At 32.8% G+C, this 22,775-nt stretch overlaps 2 protein-coding genes and 1 long non-coding RNA gene across 3 annotated transcripts; 2 read left to right on the top strand and 1 right to left on the bottom strand.

Annotated features, from left to right (window-relative positions):
• The first annotated feature begins 248 nt into the window (after nucleotides 1-248).
• On the top strand, nucleotides 249-869 carry LOC106773119. Its single transcript, XM_014659810.1, has 2 exons — nucleotides 249-599; nucleotides 684-869. The coding sequence occupies exons 1-2, from the start codon at nucleotides 249-251 to the stop codon at nucleotides 867-869; spliced, it is 537 nt and encodes a 178-aa protein (XP_014515296.1).
• Nucleotides 870-12,501: 11,632 nt separating this feature from the next.
• On the top strand, nucleotides 12,502-13,782 carry LOC106774152 (chlorophyll a-b binding protein CP24 10A, chloroplastic). Its single transcript, XM_014661031.2, has 2 exons — nucleotides 12,502-12,896; nucleotides 13,080-13,782. The coding sequence occupies exons 1-2, from the start codon at nucleotides 12,670-12,672 to the stop codon at nucleotides 13,627-13,629; spliced, it is 777 nt and encodes a 258-aa protein (XP_014516517.1). The 5' UTR covers nucleotides 12,502-12,669; the 3' UTR covers nucleotides 13,630-13,782.
• Nucleotides 13,783-14,180: 398 nt separating this feature from the next.
• Nucleotides 14,181-17,133, bottom strand: LOC111242511. The gene is made up of 2 exons (XR_002669614.1): nucleotides 16,859-17,133; nucleotides 14,181-14,933 (listed from the first exon to the last, which is right to left on the bottom strand). It is a non-coding gene; the product is annotated as an uncharacterized LOC111242511 (long non-coding RNA).
• Nucleotides 17,134-22,775: the final 5,642 nt, after the last annotated feature.

Genomic DNA, 22,775 nt, shown 5'->3' with positions numbered 1-22,775 from the left:
GAGTTGAATGAAAGACAAGAGCATAATGTGTCATCGTCTCAACTTAGGGAAGAGGATCATAGGATGGGTAGTAATATTAGGGATGCCATAGCAGATCAAATGTGGCGAGATTATCAGAACTCTTAGTTACTGTATTTGATTGTGTTGTATGTTGTATGACTAATGGATGTTATTAGTATTACAAGAACATTATTGAATGGATGTTTTGTCTTAACTTTTTACTATTTTGTTTATCAAGTAGGTATATCATGAACCGAGGTAAGGCAACCGCCGTTGAGTCCTCTGCTCCAACGAGAGAGTTCACAAAGTGGACTGAGGACATGGACGCACGTCTGTTACACTCTATGATTGAGGAATCAAGAATCGGTAATAGGGTTGACGGGAGCTGGACATCTCAAGTGTATACTAACATTGTTGATAATCTACATGTCTCTGGGTATGTTGCCATTACAAAAAATAATGTTAAAAACCGTCAGAAAGTATTGAAAGATAAATGGCGTGAGGTTCATGACCTAGTTTCTGGATTAAGCGGTTTTGCTTGGAACCCTATCACTATGCGATTTGATGCGGAGGATGAAGTCTGGATGGACCTCATTCAGGTATATTAAAATAAATACAAAGAATTTCGCAATATTTTATATCACATAATATGAACAAATATATTTGTAACGTTTCTTGTGCAGTCTCGGCCAACTGCCGCAAAGTGGAGACTGAACAGTATCCGACATTACGATTTAATGGTGGAGTTATGGGCTGCGGATCGAGCTATAGGGAGCGGTGTTCGGACCGCTCGTCAAATACGTCGAGGGCGGGATGCGCCTCGTGTTAATGTTGATCTAAATCAGAATATTGAGTACACTCCTGAGTAGCCTGACTGGATGGGGTATAGAGACCAAACTCCGCCATCACCTCCTCCCTCAGTTGATGAATATAGTCCAGGTGGGACTCAATCTGTGCCTTCAGTCCCATCCGGTGGGACTTCATCCTCAAGAGGTTCGAAAAGGAAGGCAGCTACGATGGATGTTGTTGAATCCCAATTTGAGAAGTTCACTACCAGCCTGGACGGTTTCACCAATGTCCTTAGTTCATCAAATGTTCATTTTGGTGTTATTTCTAATGCAGCAGTTGAACAGGTCACAACCATGAAAGAAAGAAATGAAATACTACGTCGCTCCACAAGCTATACTTATATAGAATCTGACATTTATAATATGCTGACTGGTATGAACATATCTGATGAATCCCAATTGGACCAATGCTATGACTTCTTATGCGACAAGCCCAAATGTGTTAAGAAGTTGATGGGACTTCCACCACACAAAAGGTGGAATAAATTATGTCAAATGTTCTGCAGCGGTGATTCTTAGGCTGTATTATGTAACAACTTCTATTACATCTTTATTATGCCATTTTGACTTGTTAATTCGGATGTATGACTATTGGACATTATTGTTATGATTATTATGTAATGATTTCACTTTGCTTCTAATTATTTTTAATATTCAATACTTTGATATCACTAACCTTGTTATTCTACACAATATTGTTTTGTTCAAGAAATTCTTAAATGGCCTCTTCATCAACCAAAAGGCCTAGAAAAAGTCGCAAGGGAAAAGAAACTCAAAATGAGGCAGAAGATGCAGCTAATATCAGACCATTTGTTGAAGAACAATTAGATCAACGTCGTTTTTTCACTCACAGCCATCAAATGGAAAACTATGCAGTTGATTTCTACACTAGGAATATTGTTCTTCCAAAGATAATGAATTTCGAATCATTTGCCGGTTCAGGATTACTTTTCCAACATAATCTTCTATTTCAAGGGGTGGTGGAATTTCTTACATTGCAGGGACCCTTTTATCCAGACCTAATCAAAGTTTTTTACTCAAATCTGAAGATTTCTGGAAATGGATATTTGATGAGTGAGGTGAACAAAAGAAGAATTAGATTGAAACCTGCTGATTGGTTGAATGTTGCTAATATGAAATATGAGGGTCAAAAGTTGTCTTTTTCAAATATCCCAGAAGACTTTCATTATGATCGGGAGATGGCAGTAGCTACTATGGTTAGACCAGAAATGCAGGGTCAACGTGTTAAAACAGTTGGGTGTTTGAATATTAATGATAGACTTCTGCATTATGTTATTGTGCATATGCTGACTCCACGACCTGCAAATTTTGCAAAGGTATTGCAAGAGGATATCTTCATGATATGGCTGATTAAAAATAATGTAGCTCTCAATTGGCCTCATCACATCATGCAACATATGCTTAAATGCAAGGCCAGTGACACACCCCTACCATATGGTGTCCTCATCACACAAATAATGCAATATTGTGGAGTACATGTTGATGGTGATGGCACCAGTCATATTGGGCCAAGACATCATTTCTCAATTAATTCTTTGAAGAGATTGAACATGGTTAATGTGAATGGTGTTTGGCAACACGATGATGGCGATGATGAAGAAGAAGACCAACCACAGCAACATCACAACCCTGTGCAACCTCCTCCAGANTGCTAATATGAAATATGAGGGTCAAAAGTTGTCTTTTTCAAATATCCCAGAAGACTTTCATTATGATCGGGAGATGGCAGTAGCTACTATGGTTAGACCAGAAATGCAGGGTCAACGTGTTAAAACAGTTGGGTGTTTGAATATTAATGATAGACTTCTGCATTATGTTATTGTGCATATGCTGACTCCACGACCTGCAAATTTTGCAAAGGTATTGCAAGAGGATATCTTCATGATATGGCTGATTAAAAATAATGTAGCTCTCAATTGGCCTCATCACATCATGCAACATATGCTTAAATGCAAGGCCAGTGACACACCCCTACCATATGGTGTCCTCATCACACAAATAATGCAATATTGTGGAGTACATGTTGATGGTGATGGCACCAGTCATATTGGGCCAAGACATCATTTCTCAATTAATTCTTTGAAGAGATTGAACATGGTTAATGTGAATGGTGTTTGGCAACACGATGATGGCGATGATGAAGAAGAAGACCAACCACAGCAACATCACAACCCTGTGCAACCTCCTCCAGAATTTTCAAATCCTAATATGATGAATCAAATATGGGAGGGGGTACAAGACTTGCAACAGAGAATGCAGGGGATGGAACAAATGCAAGTGCGGGTTGAACGTATTAAAGATAACTTGGCAAACCTATCCCTTGACATGAATCGCCAATTTGCTCACCTTAATCAGAATGTTAATTTAATTCTTCACAATTTAGATGATTAAGTCCATTACTATACTCAGAATGCATTACATGACTTAAGTGTGTTAATTTCACTTATTTGTTTCAAGACTTATGCATTACTTATTTTTGAATGTTATTATCTTTGACATGAATTTCCATACTTTTATTTATCCCTCAATGAAATTAACTGCAAAACAGATGGATTCTCGAATCATGGATGAAATCATAGATGAAGTGCAAGAATTAATTAATGAAGGAAGAAGACTATCTGCTGCTATTGTACGACTAACAGAGGTCGTGGAGCNTCAAAATTCCCTATCAAATGCTACTACTGAACGACCTAATCCAACAACAGAAGAAATTCAAAACTTATTACAGACTATGAACATTGAAGATCAAAATTTATTCAGACAATACTTCGACTTTTTATCTTCGCATCCATCCTATACAAGACGTCTAATAGGGATGCCGTAACAATATCGTTTCAATGCATTGCAACGCTACCTCAATGAAGCAAGATCATCATGAAGTATTCATAATATAATTGTATGTTATTATGTTGGGACTTCTTTTTAGATCATGTAATATAATAACTCTTTTTAATTATATGTTTGTTTATGAATAATGAATTTGACTTTCGTAGACAAATAAATTGATAGTATTTGGTAAGAAATTATATTACAAACAAATACTAAATTATTAAAAAAAATTATTTTACTTTATTATATTTTTTTAAGATTTTATAAATTAATTTGACTTATTATTAATTAATTTCTTTTCTTTATTNACATTTATACATTTAAATATAACATTAAAAAATAACATTTTATATTACTAAAATAGCTAGGGGCATTTTAGTAAACTTTCATTTCTACCAATTAAACAAATTTTTTAATTCTATCACATCAATCAAATCCTACACTAATTCTCACAATCTTTACCCTCAAATCCACTCTCAATTACCCACAAATCTACTAAAAAAAACAACATAATTACCCTCAAATCCACTCAAATCATCGCCCCCAAATCCATTCATAAGAACATAGCATAAACATCGGTGTAGGAGGGAATGGACGTCTAAAGACACTTTATCGACGTCGGTCTTAGCAATAACCGACGTCGAAGAGGCACTAAAGACTTCGAAAATGACACTGACTGACGTCTAAGAGGTACTATAGACGTCGGTGTGTGCATTAACCGACATCTAATACAGTGGTTGTGTTTTAGTGCAGTTTTGTTCCCGTCTTTGGATAGCCTAGTAGCACAATCTCCTTTTGCTAGTTTCCCACAAAAAAAAAAAGTTTGCGTCTCTTGAATTTCTTATGGATCTTTTCAACCCAAAACCGAACCTGGGTTCTTGCTTAGTTCCATTTTCATCCGCAAGAAGAAAAAATCACGGTGAAACGATAACTAGGCAACGACCCAAGGTCTTTTTGGGTTGAAATGATCAAAAGAAATTCACTAGACGCCACTTTTTTCTGGGAGGCAGCTAGCAGAGGGAGAATGTGTTACTACGTTACCCCAAGAAAGGAACAAAACTGCATTAAAACACAACACAAAGAAAGCAAATTTTAATCAGTTGAACCAAAAGATAATCGACGAAAGACTAAACAAAGTTTAAACGGTAAGCATAAAAAAAAACCACGCACCTGGGATGCCGCAAGAGAGAAAAAGAAGAGGTGCCACAAGCGAGAAAAGGAAGAGGCCACAAGAGAAATGGAGAAGAGGAAGATGATATCAGAAACTGAATGCCGCGAAGAGTTTGCGGTTGCATTTAAAATGAAATTGGGCGTCGGTTGATCTAGACACCGACGTCTATATTGACATAGACGTCGGTTATCTCACTAATAGGACGTCCAAGTTAACATTTCATTTGACCTTTTGAATACCAATAGACGTTGGTGTCTAGGGGAGCCGACGTCTAGAAAGCTGAAACGATTGACGTTTGATTTCCTTTCAGGGATGTTGACGACAACTGTCATGGGGCGCCGACGTCTATAATGATGAACATAATTACCTGCAGGCACATAGACGTCGGTGCCCCTTCTACCCGGCGTTTATGGCCCTCGAGTTTGGTGAACCTAATTAATTATAGGCACATAAACGTCACTTCTACTGAACACCGACGTCTAAATTGAAGATTTTTTGTCTTCTCGCCTTTCATTCAGGCCGTAGACGTCGCCTTTTGACTACGCGATGTCTAAGCGCCTGAAAATTAGGTGAAGAGCATTAATTGCAGCTTCATAGACGTCGGCCCCCCGTGAACACCGACGTCAATTGACTGTCTTCTCACCTACCCCAGACCATTAGATGTCAATTTGCGCCAATGTGGACGTCTACAGTGTAAAAGACGTCGCCTTAACCGAAAACCGACGTCTAGGTTACCAAGTTATTTACAATAATGCCACCGTCCACTCATATACATCGGGTTACCAACAAACCGACGTCAATGGGGTAACGTTAAAGAACGTTTTTGCACTAATGTATATTCCATCCAAGGTTGATAAATATTATAACTTAATATTTTCTTAGGAAAATATCATATAAACTTTAAGTTACACTGATTTATTTTCTTTATGATTTTATCTCAATTTAATATTACATATAATTATTTCAATTCTAAATACGTGAGTTCTTATGTAAAGTATAATCTATTTTAGAATCTTAGTAACAATTTTATTTCTAAAAAATGTTTGGAAAATGGAAAAAATATTTATATTATCTTTGATATTGATTTTTTAAAACAATACGAGACTATTGTACATAATAAGAATATAATCTTATAGTTGAATTTTAATTTGTGTGATTTTGTTATAATTTATTTTATCTTAATATTGATAAATATTATATACTATTATTTTCTTAGGAAATTATCATATAAATGTTTCGTTACATGTAATGAACAATAATGTTGTAGATGTTTTTTTTCTTTATCACTTTATCTCAATTTAACACTAAATGAAATTGTTCCAAATTTCAAGTTCGTGGAATGATATTTTTTATATGATGTGTTCTTTGCTTTCACTCTTCGTTATAATTTTACCTTTAAAAGATGCTCAGAGGTTGAAAGGAGTATTTGAATTATCTTTGGTTTCGATTCCTAAGTGATTGGGACTATTAAATACAGAAGGAACATAAACCTCCAAGTCTAAGTCTAAGAGAAAATGGACATTATGACTTTAAGTTGTAATAAATAAATTTTGAATGTTTCTCTTAGTTTCGAAAATCTTTTACACACTCGAGTGACTCCCAGACTTGGGATGTTACATTTTGCTTATAGATAAAAAAACTTATTATTCCTACCATGTCCAATAGCTCCACATCACTTAAAAATATTTAAAATTTATTTATTACAACCTAAAACCTAAACAAAAAATAGTTATTTAAATGAAAAGTAATTACGATTGTATAAATGTTTAAATAGTTACAACTAGAAACACTACCAAACTCAAACCCTTCTTGAACGAAACTTTCAACGCGACCAACACATGTAATCTTCCTTTCATTTTACACAAATGCATGTTAAGTAACTACTTTAGGTATGATTTTTTTCGTTTTAACCGACTGGTTTTGTGCACGAGTACTCTTTGGAGCATAGACATATTCTTCGTTCTCCCTCACTGGAACACTTTATACCTTAAGAGTTGTTTCGTTTTGGGGTTTTTGATGAACTTTTGTTTTTGTCTTTGTTTTTTATAGGCTATAATTTGGTTGAACTTGTTGGAATTGGTGAACTTATTTGTTATTCTTACACTGTAAAAATTTGTTCAAAGCATTAAAAAATCATGAGAAGCCTCCAAAAAAAAAAAATTTAGATCAAAATTTAAAGTCTAAGTATGAGAAATATTTTTTCAAAGTTTGAAAAACACAAAAGAAATTGACAAAAAAATTGAAAACTGCCTTTTCCTTGAAAATCTAGAAGGAACAACTAGCTATGCGGGCTATCACGGGCTTCAAAATTTTTTTAACCCAAAATCAATATATAATAATACAAAATCTGCTAACCATGACAAAAGTTATTTTTGTTTAAAGATCTGCTTAACTTTCCAAATATTTTTCTTAATTTCATACAAACACCAACTCTTTCTTCATTCTTCATTCTATGCTAGCCACATTCCCATGGTTTTTCTGTCTTTCAGGTTTTTACTTGTTATAGCTTTAGTTTATATGTTCATACAAATTTGAAAATGAATTCTAAATATATGAAATGCCAAAATGAGTTCCGGATATATGTTCATACAAAGGAGAGAGACGTCTGAAATTGCATTTTTAGACTTCATTTTACATCAGAAATGACTATCTTCTAATGTTAATTGACGTTCGAAATGGTCATTTTCAAATATTAATTGTCGTAAAAAATTGTCGTTTTTTGACATCAATTAACATCTGAAAATGCATATTTTCAAATGTCAATTAACATCTTAAATAGTTATTTTCGACGTCAATTAATGTCTTCCAGTATGACTTCCATGTTTTTTGGACATTAAAAGTTGAAAAACACCGATATCATAGTCCATTTTTGTACTAGGGTATACGACACATTATTTAATTTTTTTAAATTTATTTTTATAATTTAATCATTAAACTATAATTATTATATATATATATATATATATATATATATATATATATATATATATATATATATATATATATATTATTCTTTTTGTTATATCTCTCTTGTCTTCTCGCAATTATTTGTGTATATCTATAATACTCTTTGAAAAACCATGTATTATACTTTCACTAGTGTTTTAACTAAAAACTTGAGTTCATATTTCATATTTGTTTATCTTATATGAACTGGGTGTTAACATATTCTTTTGGGGAGTGTGTACAAAAGCCTAAAGAAACTATTATGAAAAGAATATTTGGGATTGTTGTTTGAAAAAATAAGTAAAAATTGTAATTAAATGTTTCTAATAATTAGATACAGCCTCCATAGTTGAGACAAACTAATATAGTCTCTTTACTCTCTCTTGCTTCTTCGAGGAAAAATAGCATCTAAAGAAAAAGAAAAAGTTATTATTTTATTTTATTTTATTAAAGAACTAAGTAGATGAAATGTAATAAATGATTTTTAATACACAATAATAATCTTTTGTCTTTGTGAATAAGTTGGGAATATGACCTTTCTCAACATATCAAGATAACTATTTTTTGTGACTAATATAAAAAAAACATAAAAGACAGGAAGAATGCTTACTTGTGAATATCTTCGTACTATTGAATATTTGTAAATGTTTGTACTACGTTTTGTTTCATAACGCATGTTATGCAATGTGTGGAAGTTTCCAATGATGAAATATTATGGAATTGGGGGTGAGCAGAAAGAGTGTTATGGTCCTTCAGCATAGTAAGAATTTACGAGTCACACCGTTTTGGTCTTATTTGACTTTATTTGGTTGGGCTTAGTGATGTAGTATGGGCTTATACATTTTAAATTATACAATTGAGAATATGTTTTTCAATATAAGGAAAGGATAGAAGAAATGAGGAAGGGGATTGGTGTAGGAAAAAGAAGATGAAACCAAATGGATGCAAACTAGTGTAGAAAGAAAAAGATAAATGAAGAAAATTAAAAAAAAAAAGATTAATTTCACCATTTAATAAGAATCTAAATATTAAAATATATGGAGATGTATAGAGGACTCTCTCCTAATTCAATACAAATATAACTTGAGGATAAGTTTTGCAATTCAAAGAACTTGAGAAATATAGATTAATTTGTAACATAATTATTGAATAAATTTTAGGTAATCAAAACGTTTGTAATTAATTTTAATTTTGTATGTTTGTTGGACGAATTACCTATCTTATTAGACGAGAGTGTCGATTAGTCATTAGGAAAGAAATGTGTTTAGCTTGACAAATAATTCATTTATATTTTTAAATTTTTAAGTTATTTTTGGATCTGAGGTTTTTGAGCTTGTGCCTATATATAGAGGTACCAAATACATTTCTATACACCTTAAATGGTCATTATATGAAAACTAGTTTTTCCATTGAGAGAGCATTTTCTTGGTTCTTGTATTAGAATTTTGATTCTTATCAAAGATTGAATTCTTTATGACGAATATTTCTTGATTGATCAATTTGTTAGATTGTGGCAATTCTAATTCTAATTCTTATAAAAGATGACAAATTTTATGGCAAATTTTCATTGACTTATCAATCTACTAGACTATGGCGTCTTTATCTTTATCTTATTTTGGTTCTTCTCTAATTTATTTTGTTTGTGCCTTTTGTCCCACACTAGTGATCGTACTCTTTCCTAGATATGATCGTATCATCAGGAACTAGAGTGTATCATCTGGTATCCGAATTGCATCATATGGTATCTAAAGCAAGGTTTTGGTTTGAATTTTCTCTTTTATCCTATTTGTTTGTCATATGAAAAAAATCTATTTATTTTTGAATGTTTGTGTTATATGTTTTGTTTTAAAATTTTGTTTGGTTCATTGTTCTTAGAATTTTTTAAGGAGTAAAAACCCTAAGGTTTTATTGAGTTTTTAATTTTTTGTGTTGTTTGTATTTCTCAATTATAATTATACATTTATGCATTTCATTTGTAGAAATTATATATTTTTTGTGTTTTTCTGTTAATTGTATTAAGGTAAAATACATTTTTTGGTCCGAGTTTTGGTTACGAATATTCGAAATGGTCCCCATTTTATTTTTCTATTCAATGTAGTCCTAAAAAACGTAATTGTGTTCAATTTAGTCCTTTTTCTGTTCAATGTAATTCTAAAGAACGTAATTTGTGTTCAATTTAGTCCTTGTTTGTGGTTCACGGAGTTTGTAAAAAGGAACAAATTGAACACAAATTACGTTCTTTAGGACTACATTGAACAGAAAAAAGGACTAAATTGAACACAATTACGTTCTTTAGGACTACATTGAAGAAAAAAATAAAATGGGGTCCATTTCGAATATTCGTAACCAAAACTGGGACCGAAAAAGGTATTTTACCTTGTATTAACTATTTACTTTGATTTTACATGAGTTTTGGGGTTTGAAAGACAATCTGTTTAGTTTTCATTGTTTTTGTGTTGAATTTCAAAATGGAAAAGAAAAGAAAGAATAATGGAGTCAAGTAAAAAAGGAAACATATATATATATATATATATATATATATATATATATATATATATATTGAAAAAAAATAAAAAGTAAGGATCTAAGAAAAAATTAAAGAGTTTAACATAAAATTTTGCTACAAATTTTTGTTTGTGGTTTATTCATCTACTGAATTGCAATCAATCATTTTCTTAAGACTTTGTGTTGTCTTGTTTAACTTTTTTTGGTAGTTCTATTATTTTATTATTTTATTGTTTTATGTCTCTCTTTTTTAGTTTTGTTTTGCAATTTGTATTTTCTTTTATCTTTTGAGTTAAGATTTAGATTTTGCATTTTTCACATTCTTTGTTCACTTTTTGCTTAAACTACTAAAGTTCTTTGCAAAGCCCTAAATGGAATTTAAGTGGTAAAAGGCACAATAGTACATTTGAGAAAAAACCTGTAAGTGTGGTACATAAGTGAAATTTGAGTGAAACACTTAGAAAAGTGATTATGTCCTAAATCTATTTATTATTACTAACCTTTTCTTGTAAGACATCACTTCTTCATCGAATAATGATCCTTCATCACCTAAGACTGCGACAATCATGGTTGCACTTGAGAACCTCAACTTACGAATGACTCAACTGCAATAACACAATCAACTATAGTTTGGAAGACTCCAAAGGTCTCATGAACGTGTGAGTGTAAAGTTGGAGGGTGTGAAGAGAAGTAGAGGAAGATGTGATGAAAGCCTATTCCTATTATCATGATGAAAAGAAACATTATTTTAGACCAAGGAGAGCAACATGATGAAAAGGCAGAAGAATTCATTAGGAGATAGGAAATCATACACCTAAAGAGATTAAATTTTTTAAAGGGTCAATTTTTTAAAGAGCTAGCCAATTCATTCCCCTCTTGGTTGAGATATAAAGCATTACATTTTCTACAATAATGTTTATCTGAGAATGGTTGATAGATTTGTGAATAAATATGTATGAAAATAATGATTTATGAAATTGAGATGATGAGCTTACTAATTTATATGAGCATTATAATTTTTTTGGTATAATTTCAGGGGTCTTGTGGAGAGTTTCTATGGTGGCGTTTCTTTAGTGTATGTATTGATACGTGGATTCAATATTGAGAGTTATCTTGTCACTCTAATAACCATCCAATCTCAAGTAAAGAAGGATGATGTTTGTTGTGAGAAGTGCAAGAGGTCCTAGTCTAGGGACTTTATCTTGGCAAAAAATGTTAATAGACTAATCTTGTGTGTGGTAAAGTGAAATCCATTGACAATGGTCCTATAGAGCAATAAAGGACAATGATGTTGCGAATATAACTCACCAGATATCAATTCATGTGTCCACATAATTGAATCTAGTATGAGTCTTTATATGTGATATAATTGTTTTTATGAAGAAGTGATGTTAATAGTATCTCTATGTTTGTTTTATGAAAACTTTTTTCCACATTAGCTTACCCTCTTGCTTCTTTTCGTGTTTTTTGTGTGTTTGTTTTTTTTGCAATGATCACCTTATTAGTGTTAGCAAAATATTTTTCTTTATCGTCTAATAGTTTTGCTTAATTGTTTTAGATATATTTTATCATTATGATTATTTTTTTATATAGTTATATTAATATTATATGTTGACAATTTCTTTTATTTATCAATCTTATGATGTCTTTAATTGATCAAAATTAAAATTAGAATATTACACAAAAGGAGGTGCAAGAAGAAAAAGCCGTAAATGAAAATAGTAGAATATCGAACCAAAGGAAAATAGTAGAATGGAACAGTTTTGTTACCACAGGACCTTTTGCTTTTTACACCTCCATATATTTTAACCTACGGCTTTTCATTACAGTGTAATGATGAAAATAACATTTCAAAATAAAGATATAGTTCAAAATATATAATCCAAAATTGATTATAATGGATTATTCATTTCAAAACCCTCCATAGTAACGTGATCTGTAATTTTATCTACTTTTCTTATCATTCTAATAACTTTCTTCCGAATATTTCTGGTTCTTTATATTTTGTGGTTGATTTTATCATTGCTGTGAGATTGAACATTTGTTAATATTTTGTTTTTATGAGTAGATAATGGAGACCGGATTATAAGATATAAAGTGGACGAAAATACAATATGAGGTGAAGCAGTGATACACGTGGTTGCATGAAAGAGATGGAAGGGGATGAAGATCAAGTTCCTATTAGTCCAAAATCTATCCATGAGAGTTTTAGATTTGTTCTGCAGATTTCATGGCCTACTTGGCCACCTCTGAGAGCTCCCTCAGATTTTCTCCCATGTCATATTATTGTGTGCATTCAAGCAAAACTCCAAACTAACCTAAGTTTCCAGCAGTAGGTAAAAGAGAGATATGGCAGTTGCAACATCTGGTGCTGTGTTAAACAGGTTTGGATCTCAGTTCTTGTGTGGAGGAAAGAGGAGTCAGGCACTGCTTGCTGCTGGCATTGGAGCCAAAGTTGGTGCTGCTGTTAGTCCTAAAAGACTCATTGTAGCAGTTGCTGCTGCTCCAAAGAAGTCATGGATCCCTGCTGTAAAAGGTGGTGGGAATTTCATTGACCCAGAATGGCTTGATGGCTCGTAAGTCCTTTCAATTTATCTTTTCTTACACACTCATTCTAGCATCTCTTTTAATAGTTGATTGAAATTTATTCAAAATCAAGAAAAAAAGACTGATGAAATGAAAAGTTGAAAGAGTATCATTATGACAAGTGTTAACATTGTTTTGGTGGATTCATTTCCTGTTGAATGTTGCAATTGCAGGCTACCAGGTGACTATGGTTTTGACCCTCTGGGACTGGGGAAAGACCCAGCATTTCTGAAATGGTATAGAGAAGCTGAACTGATTCATGGGAGGTGGGCGATGGCTGCAGTTGTAGGCATCTTTATTGGGCAGGCATGGAGTGGAGTTCCATGGTTTGAGGCTGGAGCTGATCCTAATGCAGTTGCTCCTTTCTCCTTTGGTTCTCTTTTGGGCACCCAGTTGCTTCTAATGGGATGGGTTGAGAGCAAGAGATGGGTGGATTTCTTCAACCCAGATTCTCAGTCAGTGGAATGGGCTACCCCGTGGTCAAAAACTGCTGAGAATTTTGGCAACTCCACTGGTGATCAAGGCTACCCTGGGGGCAAATTCTTTGACCCTTTGGGATTTGCTGGCACAATCAAGGATGGTGTTTACATTCCTGATGCAGACAAGCTACAGAGACTGAAATTGGCTGAGATAAAGCATGCCAGGATTGCAATGTTGGCCATGCTGATTTTTTACTTTGAGGCTGGACAGGGCAAGACTCCCCTTGGTGCTCTTGGCTTGTAAAAAAAATAATGTACACTAGGGAGACAACTTCAATCATTGTTCTATAGAGCCAAATTTCTCCCTTAAGAAGTTTCAAATACTATCCTCTAATCTATTGGATGTATTCACCATGTATGTGTATTACAAATACTATGATATGGCACCTTATATAAATTACTTGCATCTATATTTCATTTCCAAAACAGATGGAGTGAAAGGGACAGGGATGGTTGAAAATTGCAAGTTGGGTTTATTTGGAATGAGGAAAAATGCTTAGCATGTATTTGTGTTTGAGAAGTATATGAGGTCGAATGACTTAAATGGTGATGATGTTCATCAATAAAAAAAAATCTAGGCTTAATGATGGAGATTGCTTTGAAGAGGTTCCTTCAACATAAGATGATATCCATGATGAATTGGGGAAGCTTCTTTAAAGGGGTGGACTCCATGATGATCAATAAAAGTAGCGCAAGAAAATAGATATGAAGAGATGAAGATGTTGGTGTTGTATGGTCTTGGTAGATGTCTTTCTAGGAAGTTAAGCCAACCATTAAGGAGAATTTATGAAGAAGTTTAGAAGAAGACAATTTCATAAGATGAGAACTTAAGAAGAGAAGGATTACAAAAGGGTGCCTCTCTTTTTATAGGTGAAAGAGAAGGCTAGAGTACATATGAAGTACTTAGGAGCCTTTTCATCATTTAATAAGAAGCCTCATCATTAAATGAGAAACCTAAACATTAAATGAGGAGCCTAAGCATTAAATGAGGAGGCTAAACATTAAATGTGAGAAGCTTTATGCTTTGTAACTAACTTAGTCAAAGCATTTAATGCAAAGACTCCTTGCAACTAACTCCTTCCAAAACCCATTTTTAACCCATTTTTAACTCTTAAAGCCATCAAACCTTCTAAGCAAAGCTAAACAAAGTGTCTTGGCCAAATACAAGGCCTATAAAGGAGCTATATTACATATTTACAAAATGTGTTTTAAGATAAAGAAGAAGACTAAAATGTGACCGTCCATAAGACTAGAATCCTTCAAGCTCCATCTTCTTCTTCCATCTTCTTTGACCATGGCTCTTTATGAGAGGTCTAATGTCTTCTAAGGCTTAAGGGAACACAAGAACAAGCTTGAAAGTCCTTCTTCTTCTTCCAATATCCTAGCCTTAGCTTTAGTTGATGCTCCCTTCATGGATCTCCATTTAGTTCTCAAAACGGATTCCATCATACGCTCCCTCCTAAAAATGATTTGTCCTAGATCGGAAAGATATTTGAGGAAGCACAACTTTTTGTGTAATGATCTCCTCCTAGATAAAAAATGTACCTACTACAAATAGCAAATCGGAGTATTATTAAAAGAATAGACTTAAACAAAAGAACAAAGAAAGAAGGTCTTTTGTTTTTGGAAAGGGTTTTATGAAAAGTATTGTTGGCCTTTATTTCAAAAAGTTGTTCTAGTGATAAAAGCATATACAAAAGAAGAAAGAAATAAGGCCTTTTATTTTTGAAAAGATTTTCATGAGGAAAATTTATATTTTCTACAGAATCTAAAACTTTTTCTTCACTAGGTGAAGAATGAGAGTTATCCAAGCTTCTTGTATGTTGATCTTTTGAAAGCAATGTTCTTTTGGGAGGATATTCAAAATAAATGTTCCTTCTCTCAAAACACTTGAAGTATAGGACATCTCTTGTTTTAGTTTATTCAAAAGTTATAAGACCTAACTTACAAAAATATTTTTGTTCACCTTGAGTTATTTGTAACTTGTGAGGTAACAACAACTCAAAGAGTGATTTTTCAAAGGTTATTGAGGAGTTAAAAATAATGGGAAGTGATAGTGGAGGTAAAAGACTTTCAAAAGTAAAGGTTGAAATCAAGAAATGAGAATCATTAATGAAAAGATAAGAGTTCAAAGTTTGGAAAACTCCCTTTAGAACTCTTGAATCAATTATGATTGGGAGAGTAGGAGGTGTGTTGAAAGGCTTTTTAGTTGCATTAAAGCTCAACAAACCTAAATTCCCGACTAATGTAGTATAGGGGTAACCTAGGGTCTAATCGAAGGACTGGATTCTTGTTAAGTTTAGAATTTGTAGAATTAAAACATATTTTACTTATTTACTATTACTAGGTGGGGAAAGAAAAATTTATGAAATCTAAAATATGAAAATGCATGATTATATCTGCTAAAATGATTAATGCTAAGAAATTTAACTATTGAACCTAAAGAAACTAAAACCAGATGCATAAAAAAAAAATAAAGAAACTAAATGCTTAATTCTAGATGCAGGGACAAAACACGTGAGATTCCTAATTCTACAAATGAAAATTTAAAATTGCAAGACAAAAAAGATCTCAAATGGTAACAATACTAAAAATACAAAACTGAAACAAGAATGAAGCAATTTTCCTAAATCTATCATCTAACAAACCAACTAAGCAAAGAATCATACAAGGAATTCAATTGAAAACAATTTTCAGATTTAACACATATTGATTTAGTGAAAAGAGTCTCAGTCACTCTCAAGAAGACATCCGGTAAAATAAAGCCCACTTTAGGGTCTTTGAGTCCATATTGCAGGACTTGAAATGGTGACTCTCACTCAATTCATCAACCCAATATTGATACAATCCAAAAATATATCATATCACTCATCAAGAACATCATAAAACTACTCTAAAAGCAATAAGAAACAGAATCAAAATGTTAACTCTAATATGAACACATCATCAAATTCAGAAACCAGTATCAAAAGAATGGAATCAATGCAAGAACCTAAATCATAAGCATAATCAATAAAATTGCTGAAAAAGTAAATTCAAAGGCAAGAAATGTAAATTGAATTGAAAGGCGATCAAAGAAATGTAAATTGGAACAAACAGAAACATAAACTTTGTATTGCAAGCTGAAATGAAAATACTAGATACCATAAATCAAAGATTATCCACAAAGTCTGTTACCCAATGTGATCATCTCCGACTTCCGGAGAAAAGAGTGGAGTTCTATCTCTAAGAAAAGCTTGATAAACCTAAACTAAACCAAGAATTGAAAACTGAATCGCAATGTAAACCCTACAAGTGATGTCTGTCACCCACCACTATCTACTCTAAAGCGAGAGAATGCAAAAACCTAGTCTAAGTACACTGCCTGTCACCCAGTGCACGTATATTGTTCATTACAAAGACTTCCTTTTATAGAAAAGATTGAAAACAGAAAAAGAGAGAAAAAGGGAAAATGAGGGGAATCACAAACTAACTCAGAAGCTTCTCGTTTGGCCTTCAACTAACTCTGAACCTGGTCTCCAACTATTCAAGCTCCGCACATGCTTCCGACCAACTCAGATAACGAACTGCTGCTTTCTTCTTCTTCTCATTGCTGATTCACGAACCCTAGCTGAACCCTTCTTTTCTTCACGAACCCTAGCTGATGGGTTTCCTTTCTCTTTCTCAAATGCTCGAGGGCTTCTTTCATTTTGCCAAAATGATTTACGAATCTCAGACCCCCAAGAAGCTGTAGCCAGAACGCACCAAAACGACGCCGTCTAACTTAAGCCCAAATGTCAAGTGCATCACAACAAATCTGTTGGCCCAATCTCAAGTACATCAGCGACCCACTTCTTAAATCAGCATAACTCCAAGTCAGCTTCAACAACGTCAATTCCAATCAGTAATTCTAGTAAGGGGGTTACTCCCACCACCTCCTCGTTTCCACCCTCTACCTCCCCAACTTTCTTCATTTTTTCTTTTATTACAAAAATAACCTTTTTCTTTTCCTTTCTTAACCTTTTTTCTTTTAATTATTTCAAGCAACACATAAATATTGAAGTTTGACACCCCTCTATCAATTATTTCAATAACCTCTTACTCACTATACTCTCACAAATATAAGAGAAAGAATTCTTAAGAAGAAAGAATAAGAATGAGAACATGATCAGAAAAGAAAAAAGACAATGAATAGGTTATATGCAGGAGTGTAAAAATTATAAAATTTTAATTCTAAAAATAAACTTTTATTAAAGGATAAATTAGGAATAGAAAAATAGAATGAAGGGTAAAAAAAGAATGGGGAGATGGAGGGAGCAAGTGGGGAGGTGCAAAGAGCAACGTTCTTCTAGTAATTGTGCAGCCTAATTCTATAGCTTCAATCAGCCCAATTTACTTTGACCAATTTTTGGCCCCCCTTTGACCAGGGCTAACCTGTAAAAAGAGAAGAAATGAAGAAAGGTTAAAAGCAAAAAGATGAAATAAAAGCCTACAAAAACTAAAGGAGTATTATTTATTTTTCTGAATATTTTTCTAAAAGAGAAAATACCTAATTATTAAAAAAAAAACTATTTTATTTAACTAAAAAGGTAAAATTAACACTATTTCTATTTAAAACCTATTTTTATCCTAATTACCTTAAACTATCTTAATTCTAAAAAATTAAAAGCTAAATTATCCTAAAAGAAGAGTATTAACATAGAAAAATTGGGAAATTTAGAGACTTAACAAGGTGTCTCGAGTATTACTTCATCTTTGAGTAGGAGTTCTTCTTTGAGCAGGATTTCTTCCTTTACCTTTTATCTTCTCTCGATCTCTTCTTTCTCTTTCTTTTGTTTCTCCTCCCTCTCTCTTCTCTCATTTTCTTCTTTCTCTTTTTTTTTCTCTTTCCTCCCTTTTCTCTTCTCTCATTTTTCTTCTTTTTCTTTCTTTTCTCTCTTCTTCCTTTCTCTTCTAGCTTCCTTCTCTTTAACTTTTTCTCTAGTTGTATTTGTTCCTCTTTCTTCTTTTCAATTTCTCTTTTTTTCCTTATCCCTCAAGAGCTTCTCATGTTTCCCTTCAAACTCATTCTCCTTAAGAAAGAACACTTTTTAACCTCTAATACATTCTGTATATATCTTTCTCCATGAGTTCTCTCTTTTCATGTTTAAGCTCTTGATTTCTCTGGAAAGAAGATGGACCATATTTTCTTCTCATGCAAGCTCTCAGGTCATTCCAATCTCTAATTGGTGATTTGGTACCATTTTTCACATCATTTTGCCTTTGATACCACCAATCATATGCATGCCTAAAAAAATATAGAAGAACACAACCAAACTATGTGAAACTTACTACACTTAATGATGAATGGTTAAAGTTTTTCAATCTTTTCTTCCCAAGCTAAGTATGACATCAGATCAACTTCTCTACCGAAATGTGGAATGTCATTCTCAGCTTTTAAACGCAAATCATTCTTAGTGTACCTATAATAAAAATGATCATGATCACAAAAGCGATCATCCAAACTAGAATGGTAGAAGTTTTCATTTTGGTGACTATTTTGAAGCTCATTTCTACTATGAGAGGTGAATGTTTCTCTAGTGTACATTCTTCTATTGGATGACTCAACTTGTTGTTTTTCTCTCTTTTTTCCATCATAAACTCAATAAACATACTCTCTAACTTGCTTACTTTTTTTGTAAGGTCATACCTAAGATGTAAGTCCTCTTGACTATCTCTTATACTACCATGAACACTTGAATGATGAGATTGTTTACTCAAGTTGTGAAGTTTAAAAGAGTTCACAAAGGTTTTCAAAACACTTCACAACTATGAATGAAATGATTTTCACAAGTAAAAATTTCTTTTTGGGTGGATGATTTCTAAAGAGAAACAATATAGTAAGAATGTTCCAAGTAGCTTCCAAGAAGGAGAGGTTAGTCACAATGGACAAGCTTAAAAACCAAGTCCTTCCTAGCCAGAGTTTCCTTAGATTACCCTTACCCAAGCTTCTAAGTAAAAATCATCCAGAACATTTCTAAATGCAAATGAAAAGAATGCTCCTAAAACCAAAGAAAGGTTTATCTAAGATGTTTTCAAACAACCTAAGTACCACAAAAACTTAAAAGATAAACAAGACAATGTATAAAAGGAAAATAGAAGGAATGAATGCTATGTAAACAAGTATAGTAATGTGAAATTGCAAGGAATTGAATGCTATGTAAACAAGTATAGTAACGATCCTATGTGAAATTGCAAATGACATTAAGAGCCACTTGACACACTTTCACTTCTAAGAGTGGAAACTAAACTATTACACAATTTTAACCATTGAGATGAGATTGTACCAAAGACATTTTCCCAAGACAGCAAGCAAATAACAAATGAAATCAACTAAACAAATTACAAGAACACAAAGGTTTTGTGATAAAAATAAAGAAAATAAAAGTGCAAAAATAACTCCTAAGTTCTTGCTTTCTTGAAGTGTTTATCCTCTCTTTATGTTCACTCCAAATCTATGTAAGAACTCCTTCTTCTTAAGTCCAAGGAAATACCTCTATTAGTCTTCTATTTTTAAATTATTATCACTTCTAAAATAACATTTTTTATGTTTTTATATGATTACTTTTTTTAAAAATTACTCGATTAAAGTTGTTTACATGACTTTAGTATTTTTTTTATTTAAAGAGAAGTTGTTTCTCCTATGAATTTCTCCAATAATTTAAAAATTCAATTTTAAACACAAAAATAAATTAATTTCATTTAATAAATTAATCACGATTTTCCAACCACAATGCATTCTAATTTCTCATATATATTAATGGAATGAAAATGAGGTGTAAATAAAATATCATAAAATATTTTTTGTATTATAAAATAATAAATAATTAAAATGAAGAATATTGCAATAAGAAATTATATAATTTAAAGTTTAATAATTAATTTTATGAAAACTGTTTAATTCAATCCATTAACTTGAAAAATAATTTTATTATATTTTAATTTTTTAAAACGTGTACGTGAAAAGAATTATATAGTACTTGTTATTTAAATAAATTTAATTTAATGTATAAATAAATTTTTTTATCTTACTTTTTTGTTTCATAGTTAATCATATATTAATCTTTATTTATTTATTAAATTTTAATTGAAAGTGTTAGATATATTATCTTTATTTTTTATTTTTATTATTTATCTTTTAGTTAGTTTGTTATTATTTCTTTTTTTTATTTTGGGCTTAGCCCATATTTCTTTTATTATAAATAGAGAACCCTATGTGTATTTAACACAAGGGAGATTAATCCCAAATATAGTTTTTCACTATATTCAACATGGTATCTAGAGCATAAAGTTTTTTTTTTTCGTTGATCCTGCCCACTACAACCGTCGCCGCTGTTAGAAGTTGCCATCGCTGACCACCTTCATTGGGCTCACCATGACCTGACTGTGTTGATTGGGCCTCTTTCGAGTTCTAGGTTTTGTACTCTCTTGCTTGTTCATGGCTTCTAACTCGTCCATATATGCTAACTATGTCAATGTGCATTTATCTATTGATAAGTTAGATGGTACTAATTATGCAACTTGGGCATCAGACGTTAAACTTTGGCTTAAGAGTCAAAGGTATCTTGATCATATTACTCAGAATGTGACAACTATTGATTCCGCTACAGTTACCCATTAGTTGAAAGTTGATGCTCAATTATGCATTGTTCTCAGGGGTACCCTTCATCCCTTTTTAAAACAAATTTTTCGTTCTTATGAAACATGTTTTGAAATCTGGGAACACGCTAAATTATTATATACCAATGATACTCAACATCTTTATGGTGTTTGTTATGATCTTCTCAATGTTCTTGCTCCTTGGCGTCAGGACTCTATGACTGATTATATGGGGAAAAATCATGCTCTTTTTCATGAGTTTAATGAATTATTGCCTCCTGCTAAAGAAATAGAGCAATAGTCAAAGTTCTTCATGTTGCTAGCATTGCACGACCTTGCTGATGAGTATTCTCATGTTCGTGATCAGATTTTGGGTTCACCTGTTGTTCCCACTTTGACTTCTACTTGTTCCACTCTTTTGCGTGTACCTAGTAGACCCATTGATGATACATATGTTTCCTTTACGTTGGCATCTCAATGTCATGACTGCAATCACTCTCACAAACCAGGAAAAGGACGACTCAAGTGTAACCATTGTGGCAAGGTAGGTCACACGATTGACAGGAGTTATGCATTGCATGGCCGCCCTCCTAAATCTGTTGCAATTGTTCAGACTACTTCTTCGTCACAATCACCTACTGAGGATCCTCCTTCATCTGATATCAGTGATGAATCTGTTATTTTCAGTAAATTTGTCAAATGGTATAAGGATCAACAACCTTCTAGTTCCATTGCATCTATAGTACACACAAGTACATCTTTTATTGGTCTGAGTCCATCTTCTTCTTTTGACTCTTGGGTTCTTGACTCGGGAGCCACAAATCAAATTACTGGTAACAAATCTTTGTTTTCCTCTTTGTCCTCTCCGAATCCTTTACCCTCTGTTACAATGGCTGATGGATCTAGAGTTTTAGCTCATGGTATTGGGAGTGTTAAAACTTTTCCTTTTTTATCCATTCATAATGTTCTGTATGTCCCTAGGTCTCCTTTTAACCTATTATTTGTCAGTCGTCTAACTCGTTCTCTTGATTGTGATATTTCTTTTAACAAATATTTTGTTTGTTTACATGACCAGAGTTCGAGACAGGTGATTGGCACCGGATGTGAGTCTCATGGTCTTTATCATCTTCGCCCCACTACACATATTGGTGTAGTTATTGAGTCTCCATCTCTTCTTCATGCTCAGTTAGGTCATCCCAGTCTTGCCAAACTACAACTGCTTGTTCCTAACTTATCCAAGTTGTCCAATTTGGTCTGTGACTCGTGTCAATTAGGAAAACATATTCGTAGTTCCTTTCTCGTAGTGTCTCACAACGTGCTTCGTCTCCTTTTGCCTTAGTTCATTTTGACATTTGGGGACCTAGTCGTGTTAAGTCTAATTTAGGTTTTCAATACTTCGTTATCTTTATTGATGATTATTCTAGATGTACTTGGTTGTTTTTAATGAAAAATTGTTCTGAGTTATTGTATCATTTTCAAACTTTTTATAATGAAATTAAAACTCAGTTTGGTGTTTCTATTCAAATTTTGTGTAGTGATAATGGTCGTGAATATCTTTCCCATTCTTTTCAACAATTTATGGCTTCTCATGGTATTCTTCACCAAACTTCATGTGCTTATACACCTCAACAAAATAGGGTGGATGAGCGTAAAAATAAACATCTGATTGAAACAACTCGTACTCTTTTAATTCATGGTAACATTCCTCAATATTTTTGGGGTGATGTTGTTCTTACTACATGTTATCTCATTAATCACATGCCCTCTTCTGTT

This window comes from Vigna radiata, chromosome 9 (assembly GCF_000741045.1).
Source record: "Vigna radiata var. radiata cultivar VC1973A chromosome 9, Vradiata_ver6, whole genome shotgun sequence".
NCBI lineage: Eukaryota > Viridiplantae > Streptophyta > Magnoliopsida > Fabales > Fabaceae > Vigna > Vigna radiata.
Note: the sequence above shows the minus strand (reverse complement) of the source record. Positions and strands in the feature narration are given on the sequence as shown.